Source organism: Homarus americanus, unplaced genomic scaffold (genome assembly GCF_018991925.1).
Source record: "Homarus americanus isolate GMGI-L3 unplaced genomic scaffold, GMGI_Hamer_2.0 scaffold16430, whole genome shotgun sequence".
NCBI classification, from domain to species: Eukaryota; Metazoa; Arthropoda; class Malacostraca; order Decapoda; family Nephropidae; genus Homarus; species Homarus americanus.
The window spans coordinates 4,935,502-4,945,703 of record NW_024729259.1 but is presented as its reverse complement, the minus strand read 5'-3'; the positions used below and the strand labels follow the sequence as shown (position 1 = coordinate 4,945,703).

General features: G+C 41.4%; 1 protein-coding gene across 2 annotated transcripts; it reads right to left on the bottom strand.

The window, feature by feature from the left end:
* Positions 1-313: 313 nt before the first annotated feature.
* Positions 314-8,954, bottom strand: LOC121866450 (monocarboxylate transporter 12-B-like). 2 transcript variants are annotated; one of them, XM_042366124.1, is made up of 7 exons: positions 8,666-8,948; positions 6,787-6,850; positions 6,124-6,450; positions 5,593-5,863; positions 2,581-3,189; positions 1,422-1,613; positions 314-881 (listed from the first exon to the last, which is right to left on the bottom strand). In XM_042366124.1, the coding sequence occupies exons 3-7, from the start codon at positions 6,400-6,402 to the stop codon at positions 727-729; spliced, it is 1,506 nt and encodes a 501-aa protein (XP_042222058.1). In that variant the 5' UTR covers positions 6,403-6,450; positions 6,787-6,850; positions 8,666-8,948; the 3' UTR covers positions 314-726. The 2 variants fall into 2 exon arrangements, with proteins under 2 accessions (XP_042222058.1, XP_042222059.1); XM_042366125.1 differs by lacking the exon at positions 314-881 and having other exon boundaries at positions 1,526-2,404; positions 8,666-8,954.
* Positions 8,955-10,202: the final 1,248 nt, after the last annotated feature.

Here is a 10,202-nt window from a genome sequence, read left to right as displayed (position 1 = left end):
TAACACTGCACTGAGCTATATATTGTCAATATATAAAATAAATTTCAAAATGGCCAATAATTTGCTTGGAAACACAGAAAAAAAGCGTTTAGTTGAAGAGAGACTAACGCCTGTTTGCTGTGTTAAGAGGCTGGATGCCGCCCATTAAACTAATCACTTTACCTTCAATTATGTTCAATAATTGTTAAAATTACTAAAAAATCTAATATTAAACTTTAAACATTTTTTAATAGTATAAACTTCTTGATATATACTAAAATAGTAAGGAATTTAAGCCCTAGAACCGATTAATGTATTGGCAGACTAATACTACAGCTGGTTGACCGCCCAGTGTAAGCCAAAACTTGTTGAGGTCGGCTCGTAAGAAACTTGTTAACCGAGGGGTTGCTCGTTAACCGAATTTAAGAATCTTATGGGAGGTAACTCATTAACCGAAATCTTGTTAACCGAGACGCTCGTTAGCCGAGGGACCACTGTATAATCTGTGAGCTAAACAAGTACCAGACAACTTTTGTTATATAAATGAATTATTTTTATCCTGTAGAGTACTAAATCAATAAATCAAGAAAAGGAAATTAACTCTTAAAATTTCCCTCTCTGAGCTCATCCTGCACATGTAATGAGTATCACTCTTACTTGTAACAGTTTGCGTGCAGCCATGACACTCAAATTTAAACTTAAATTTAGAATACTTTAAGTTATGATAGGTAGTTTGGTGGTGAGACATCAAGGCTGCCTGGAGAGAGAAGTGTTGTGGGATTTGTTAAGGTCGTGACGGACGGCGACCGGCATGAATACCCAGAGCACGAAGCCGCCAGCGGCCAGCCCAGCCAACACCCACATGGTGACGACGTAACTCCCACTGACGTCCCGGATCAAACCTAGGGAGATACACCTCAAAGTACACAAACTTGGCGAAGGGTGACGGTACCGTGGACCCTTTTGTCTTATCATCTATATATTGTACTACTGTGTGGTGGGAATGTAATATAGAAAGATTAATCGATTTTAACATGTTCTTGAAACTACCAAGAGTTAGATATACATTTCTTATTTGGAGAATGTAAATGCTGCAAGATTATATATTAATTATATGAACACTACTGGAATATGAACAATTGGCTCATTTTCTTAGGAAATAAGCCTATAATTTACAGTGACTACATACCAAACCAATATAGTGAAGAAGTCAGCAAGGCACGAGAAGCTAACATATGAGAGTCGCCTCAAAATGTTGACGAGAAAAATATTATAAAGTATCTGGCCAACATTAGCGTTAACTCGTCAAGCCCTCAGAGAGAGAGAGAGAGAACCAAACTTACCTGTAGCTGGGGTCTTGTTCCTGGGTATAATGCACCTAACAGTGGCAGCAGGAAAGCTCTACACCAACTTGTCCTCCTCATAATATATCCCAAACTTACCGATGGTTGGTCCGATGATGATGGCGCCGAAGCCAATCAGCAGTTGTGTGGTGCCCATGGTGGAAGCCATGTTGTCAAGTCCCATATAATGGGCGAAAGTTAGGTTGAAGATTCCCATGACACCGCCCACGCCACACCCCCACAAGCCCATAAATACCGTCTGCCACCAGACGTCTTCCACCAAACTGAAAGCTACGAGTAATAATGTAAAAAATGAAGGTACATGATCGTTGCCATTATATTTCTTTTTAAAAGTAATTAATATTTATGAGACTCAAATGTAGTTTTGTCTTTAACTTAACATTAGCTTTATAATTAAGACCGTTGTGAGGCCAGTGGACTGCAACAGGACTTTAGGTTATTTCACTTATCCTTGGACAACTCGTCTGGACTTATGGACGAACATGTGGATAATCACAATTCTTTACAAACAATAAATTAAATTCATCATCTCTGACCTAATTTAACCTTACGTTATAATTTGGTTATGACAGTAAACAACACCTTAAATAAACAAACGTTCATCCAATATGATCTAGTATCTACCATTCATTAAGTTACAGCGACAGAGCCAAAATTTACCCCATAATTTATCCATAATTAACCAATAACCTTTCAAACTAATGATAACAAGTACCAGAAGGCATATATAGTATAAAATATTCTGAATTACAATCATAACAACAACAAAAATTATATTTCGTCATGCATATATTGTTATAAAAAATACTCTCCTACTGTGTTAATTTACAAACTACTGTAGATCTGGTACTGTGGTGATCAACTATATATTAGGGGTAGGCTTCCAAGGCAGCGTAATGAGGAGAGCAATAACAGGTCAAAGTACTCGAGGATTAAAGGTTTAACATTATGAATCTTTCACTTACTGAAAATTTACCTCTTGATGTGCATTTAATTGTTGCCAGAAGATCCTTTTTACCCGTTTAAGAAAAGAGACGTACGCTTTAATATAACCCAAGTACCTGTAAATGTTAACAAATGTCTAAAGTTTGGATTTGTATTAGATGTCATAAGGTTAAGGCTCACTTCTTGAGAACAATATGTACGTACATCTGGTTTTCTAAAAGAATTTAAATAAACGTTTCAAGTAAATGTCCCAAACGTTGTGTCTTAAAAACTAATTGTTTAATATACTAACCTACAGTGGAGATAACGATGGTGGTGGTGCTGGCCATCTGACAGACCCGTATGCTGAACCAGGGCCAGTCTGTTAGCGTGGACACTGCACACCGAGTTACCATGCTGGCTACGGCCGACACCGTCACACACAGGCTCGCTGCCCTGAGGGAGTGACCAGCTGCCTGTATTGCAAAGGGAATCAAGGATATGAAGCTCAGGTGACTGTTAACCGTAAACATCCCTCCCACAGCGAGGATGGCAGCTCGGGAGGACTTCAGGATAGTCAAGTTGGCCACACTGCTGCGAAAGACTCGAAGGAATGCATTGCCAGAGATATGACACCTCTTTTTGTTTACTTTGTCAGCACCTGCTTCTGGACCGTTTTCATGACGCTGGACTGGGCTCAATAAAAAGGTACCAACAAAGCAGTGAAGAGTGGCAGCACCCAGGATGACTGTGGCGCCAAAGAACGCAAACTCCTCCTGCAGGAACCCTATAATAATCGACCCTGCTATTTGTCCCGTGCCAACACCAGACATCGCACATGCATTAGCCACACCCTTCCGTCGCGTGAAGTAGTGAGGGATGATGAGAAAGCAGAGGGCGTTCAGGAGGCCTCCGCTTATTCCTTCGGGTTAAAGAAAATGTAAAACCTTTTTGTTCATCATATTCCTATATTCACTTATTCATTATTAGAAATTCGTAAGTAATTTATTATTATATAACATTCAAAGTAGCAACAATTGCTCAAGGTATTGGATATTTGGACCCATATTCTGGAACGGGGTGGTAATATCGACAATATTTACCTAGATTTTGTCAAGGCTTTCGACAGTGTACCCCACGAAAGGCTGAAAATCAAACTGGAAGGGTATGGAATTCGGGGAAATGTCCTAGCGTGGATAGAAGACTTTCTACATGACCGCAAGCAGTGTGTGGTGATTAATGGCACAAAATCGTCATCTGTACCTGTAACAAGTGGGGTACCACAGGGCAGTGTATTGGGCCCGCTGTTGTTTGTTTGTTTCATAAATGACATGCCTGACGTTGTACACTCCTCCATACAAATGTTTGCCGATGATGGCAAGTTATTTTGGGAAATTAAGAACCAAGCGGACTGTGAAGAGCTGCAGAAGGACCTCTGTGGGCTCCAGGAATGGTCGAAGAAATGGCTGCTGAGATTCAATGTCACGAAGTGTAAGAGGATGCACCTGGGGCGTACCAACGGTAAGGAGGCGTATCATATGTCCCAACGGGATGAAAAAAATGCACTAGTTGAGACTGTGTGTGAGAAGGACCTAGGTGTGTATGTTGACAATGAGCTGAAGTTCTCGGGCCATTGTGAGAAGAAGGTAAATCAGGCAAATAAATCATTGGGTCTTATAAGAAGGTCGTTCAGATATCTAGACGGTCCGTCCCTCGTGACGATCTTCAGGAGTGAAGTGCTTCCCCATCTGGAGTACTGTCACCCCATCTGGTCCCTAAGATATACTAGGGACTGTCAGTTGGTTGAAAATGTTCAAAGGAGGGCCACCAGACTGGTGCCTGCACTTCAGCACCTCAGCTACCCAGAGAGATTGGAGCGCCTGAACTTGCCTAGCTTATACTACAGACGGGCAAGGGGGGACCTAGTTGAGGTGTATAACCATCTCAGGGGGCACTACTCAGTTGAGTGTCCTTACTTGGAGCTGGCGGACGCTCGCCCCACAAGGGGTCACAGCTCAAGATTGAAGAAGCCGCAAGTCCAGAAAACCATGAGGGCAAACTTTTTCGGAGTGAGGGTTGTAAACTCTTGGAACAATCTACCGGAGAGTGTTGTGACGGCACCGAGTGTGAGCTCTTTCAAGAGAAGACTTGACCAACACTGGAGCGGGTTCAGGTACATTCAGGAGCCGGTGCATGCCCAGTATTTGCCAACAGTGCGTGACAGAGACGTGACCGATCGCCCGGGTGGCTAGCGAGCCGATCTTTTGGTGAAGAATATAAATGAAAAGAGACGTGACCGATCACCCAAGCGGCTAGCGAGCCGATCGGTGGCGAAGGGGATAAAAGTAAAAGTAACACTAATTCTGAGTAATGAATCCTAGCCAAGTTCACTGTTGTAAAAGTTTTAACAATTTAAGAAGTAAGTTTCCCCCACATCCACATGTTATCATAGTCATCATGTATGAATGATCAGTACAGTATAATAAACTTAAACCTTAATGTCACATCAGCTTCACTTATGTTTTCACCTGTCATGTCTCACCATCATTTTGCACTGGAGGATTGTTTTAGACAAAAGGATGATTCGTTAATGCGTCCACACATACAAGGGGTTACGTTCCTGAAAAATCTGGAAATCCTCTGTGCCACTGATCGACCTGCTAGCCACTTTGTCGGTCGGTTACTTCTCTGTTACTCACTGTTGACAAGTACTGGCCCCAGGGTGTATCTGTTGGTCAAGTTTGGTCCTGAATGACCTCAAGCTCAGTGCCGTCACAACACTTTCTGGCATATTATTCCAAGAGTTCACAACTCTCACCCCGGATAGTTTGCCCTGACAATTTTCTAAACTTGTGGGTTTTTTATCCGAGGCTGTGACCTCTAGTGGGGCAGCCATCCTATAGCTCCAGGTACGAGCATTCGACTTGGTAATGTCATCTGGGATGCTTATATACTTCTATTAAGTATGTCACCCCTCGCCTATCTTACAGTCTGTCTCACTTCAAAAAGATGGTTTTCCGACATCTTCGTGGTGTAGATTAACATATTATTTTTATTCTCTATTTTTTTTCTTTCTACTCTTATTTTTTAGCCCCCTAGATCCCGTTGTGAGTCGATGACCTGTGCTCAGGTGGACTATTCCCCATAAAAAAACACAGTCATTTTAACCTCTTTGGGTAACTGAGGTGTCGGAGCTTTAGACTACGGCCAACCCCTCAACAGATCAACTAGATGCATACTAATAGGATGGGTTTCATTAGACATTATCTATTCCTGAATATTATGTGTTCTATACATCATGATATCACCATGTAGTACGTCTTACCTCCCATGATGGAGAACGAGAATATAAGGAACCAGGCTGAGGTGGCAAAGGCAGAGAGGACGATGGAACAGGAGTACACGAAGGAAAACACCAGGGCTATCTTCATCCACCCGAACTCCTCCACCAGGGGACCAAGAAATAAACCACTGGTAAACCACAACAGTAACAGGGAGTTGAAGATCCAGGCGACCGTAGTGGAGGATGTTCCCAGACTTAGGAGGAAGGGAGAAAAGATGATACCGAAGCAGAGACCCACCATGTTGGTCATCGTCTGGCGGGAAGAAAAAGTAAAGGTATCAATCACCATGTGTGTGTCATCACTTTTTCAATCATCTTACACACAGAAATACTTGTAGCCGTCAAGAAGAATGGCTGGAATAATGAGATTAAAACATTCAAGACGGAAATACAGTACAGACTAAGGAATGTTATTTTGCAATTAATATTTTCAGTTGAGAATCCTGTGCATGTCTATTTCCAACCTAATATTAAACACATCTTCCATTAACTTGGCCGCCACCCGTCACTCACCAAGATGATGAATACCCCCAGCGCGACTGTCCACTTCTCACCATCGGCTACTGCTACACCACTGCCTCTGAGACATGACCTCCCAGTGTCTCTTTGGCCGTCTTCATCTGTACTTACATTTTTCCTGTCATTCAGTAATTCAGTATCTTCTAAACCATCTCCTTTTGTGGTGTGTTCATTGAGGGAAGCGTGACCAGGGATGCTGTGACCTCCTTCATCTTTTAGTGACACTGTTGTCTCTTGGTGATTGGCCATAGTTTCTCCCAGGGCTGAGGTCATATGACACTGCACTTCTGATATTCTTATCTCTGCTCACACTGCATCAACCTGAAAACCAAAATATGGATATCAATATTACACGTAAATTTGGACAGTGGTGTAATGTTAATTTTATTCTGTGGAGGAAAATGAAGCAAAATTCTGAAACACACACAAAATTGTTCTTATAATTGATAATAAAAAATGACATATCTTAGAAAAATCACATGTCATGAATCTAGAAGTACTAGACTAGTCATAACTTGACAGTATGACCAAAAACACTATAGTTCAGAAGGACAAAAACCTAAGGTGTATTGTGGATTGTCTCGAATAACAAAAAACATCACAGTAACACCTTCACCCCAATCCTATTTCCTGTTCCAAGCAATACGTCATACTCACCGCCTTAAATATCTGCAGGGATCTATTTTTCGGCCACCTTGTGACTGAGGGTAATAGGCAGATGCTGGAAGAGAGAGAGAAGTGAATTTTGTTCCCTGGTCAGATCATATAATACTGTTCCTGGCATTTGACCAAAGTTTTAAGCAACTTCACTGACGTAGTACAGCACACGGGTGCAGCCTCTGGATACCTAATGGAACAGTAGCACATAGTATGATCCTAAAAATTTATTTCCATGCCTACCTTTTGAGAGGTCCTACACATTGTTATTACCTTACTGAATAGCTCATCAACAACTGTAGTGGGATAAACTTTATTACTTGATTTGGCTTTCCAGTCACTCAGCATTCATGGTACATCTTACAGTAGTACTTAGTCACGTCCCTTGTCATCCCTGGCCAGTAGACATGTGGCAATAATCTTCTGGTGCTTTCTCCACTCTTAAGTGTCTTCCTAGTTCCACCTCCATTACCGGTGTGAGATGGAACCTCTCCTCCACCATACTCATCAAACAGTGTAAACACCTCCCAAGTATTGTAGATTGCATGGTCATTGTCATATTGAATACGCAGGGAGTGTGTCACACGACTATTGCTCTTGACTATACATTATGCCTAACCTTATCAGGAAGGACAGATAAAGGCCGGAATTTCATTATCACACAGGCAAGCTTGTACCTTCATCCTTATCTACAGTTTTACAAATTATTTCTACTAACTGAAGTTCTATGTCCTGGTCCCATATCAACTTCTCCCACGTGATAGATATTTGTTTAATAACAATGTCATCACTCAATGACCCAGAGTCATGACCTGTAGAAGATGATTCAACTTTGACATTACTTCCCTCATCCTTACCCGATATTCTCTCATCAGTGTGCTGCTATAAGAAGCGCTTGTAAGGACGGGCCAGCCAGTATCTCGTGTAAAGTCTTCCGCCATTGTGAGCTGGTCTTCCTCAACAAGCCAAACGACCCAAGCACTTGTCACACCTTGAGCTCGCCCCCCTCCCATGCCTGTGTTTAGCCCCAATCAGGTAAACTGGCTGGTAAAACAGCATGCAAGAAATATCTAATATTCCTTGGACCAAACACAATATTCACTCATTGGTACCTCCCAAAAGATAAGTATTTAATTTCAGTTTTTAATAATAATCAGTAGCAATCGCCCAAGTGATAAACAAGCTATACATTTCGAACAAATGTGAAAACATTAGGGCACGTTTCATTAGTACAGGTAGTACCAACCACTTGCCTATGTCCAGGTCGGCAGCCCTGTTATGATTGAAGCCCGAAGCAATCCCGAACTATACATTTATCAGAAGGTAAAATAACACTGTCGAACTTAAACTTATCTTTGGGATCTTTCCAAACAAATTATTACTGCCGTTTTATGCGAAAGCAAGTGGCAATGCAGAATTTGGGCGTAAAACACTACACTGCAACGCCTGACGGGTCCCAACTACTGTATGAAGCTATTTGATGAGCTCTCACACAGTACTGGCGATTATCTAAGTACTGCTGTTCCATGGATATGACATTTAACTTTGTGTAAGATTTCACTATCTGTTCTTTTAGTGTAGTAGTGTTCATGCCAAAATGAACTATTTCATTTCTGTAAAAATAAATATTGTATTATAACATTGGTAAACCCCAGAAGGGGATGGCAAAGGTGAGGGTGGGAGTCGTATACTACCCTGTCCTTTTGATGTAATAGTTTTATGGTCAATAAAGTATTTCAATTTTTAAGTACAGCTGTGGTTTTAAAATACAACTGGCTCATTAAGAACAGTTGCGTCTTACCAACAGTTGTCTTAAGAACAGTTGCAGCTTGGGAACATCTGGGTCTGTAGTTGAAGAGAAGCCGTTTAACTTATTTACCTAATGGCCACCCACTAGATGTGGCCATGCAGAGGGAAGGAGGCCAGTGGCCTGAGTAGGATCCCTCCGTTGTTCTTGGTTATTGGGTCAAGGGCTATTCTGAAGCCCAGGACTGTTCTCGACTCTGCAGCTTGGGCTGGTAGACTGTTCCATAGCTCTACCAGCCTCTGTGAAACAGTATTTCCTTATATTCATTCTGCCTGATAACTCGGTGATAAACGGCAGCATTTAAAGAACAGCATTGTCTTAAGACCAGCTGTACTGTATCTGAAATGCAGACATTCTTAAAAAAACACTTCAAAACAGCTTTCTTAATAACTGGTACTCATAAAACACTCACTTCTTTACAACAGCGGTCTTAAAAACACCAGCACCTGACGACTGCTAAAAGAATAAAACTCCAAAGTTCATAGTACACTGTACTTATACTCTACCTGTGAGACCCAAGGAGAAACTTAGCAGTACAAGAGTGATCAATGTCAAGCCTCCTCTTGAGACCATACGCTTAAATTTTGCTATAAATGTAGCCTGTGCTCTACTACGCTGCACTACAGGACTGTTTTAACTCACACAATGTTATCTGTGTTGATAAAACAAGAGATCATCATCAGCTGCCACAGCAGCTGTGACGTGGCCACACTTTCACACGTTGTCAAGGACTCGTGTCCTTGGTATTGTTTATCAGTGCATTCTCGATGTCCTTTTGTCCGTCATCTGTAGATTAAGTCAAGTTCAGTGAACTCTTTTGGGGACTTGTATATCATGCAGAGAAAGAAATTCACGCACCAATCTCTTACATATCCAACAGCGGATTTATTTAACAAACTTGGGAAACTACAGTATAGTAATGGAGGTAACCAGTTTCTTCTTCTAGTCGGCCATTTAATACGGTCACATCCGACCCAAGTGAGAATTGAACCTCAGTCGTTAGGAGTGAGAGAGGGGGGCTGTACTCCTGCACCATCTGCTCATAATCTAAGTAAACTTCTCCCTCATAGACCCAACCTAAGCTAACCTAACTATTAAGAACTATCAGACCTAGAGCGTGATTTGTAAAATAAGAAGTGGTGGAACTTTAGCGAGTCCGAGACAGATGCTGTGAAGGAGCCGACAGAGCCTGTGGAACTGGGAAAGCACTTATTGCCAGAGCTTGTGAGGTCACATTGTGAAGAAATTATATACATTGCATTGAAAAGTTAAGGATACAAGATTATATTTACAATCTACTCAAGTAAATCTTAAAGTGCTAGAACGCCATTTTAGTATTTTCTGGCACAAATTAAGCGCTGGTCACACCTGGCATTAACAGCGACACCCACTAAGGGCTTCGGTCCACAATGACCTATGGTAAATAAACAGATAAAAACATAACTTACTGTAACTGAAGACCATGTAAATAATACTTAATTTAGCAATTAATGAAGATATTTTATGGTGAATGTTGTAGATCAATAAATTTGGGTTGACGAGTATAAGATCGTGTACACATTAAATAATTAATTTAGTAATAAAAGTCACCACTGTGGTATGTTAATGG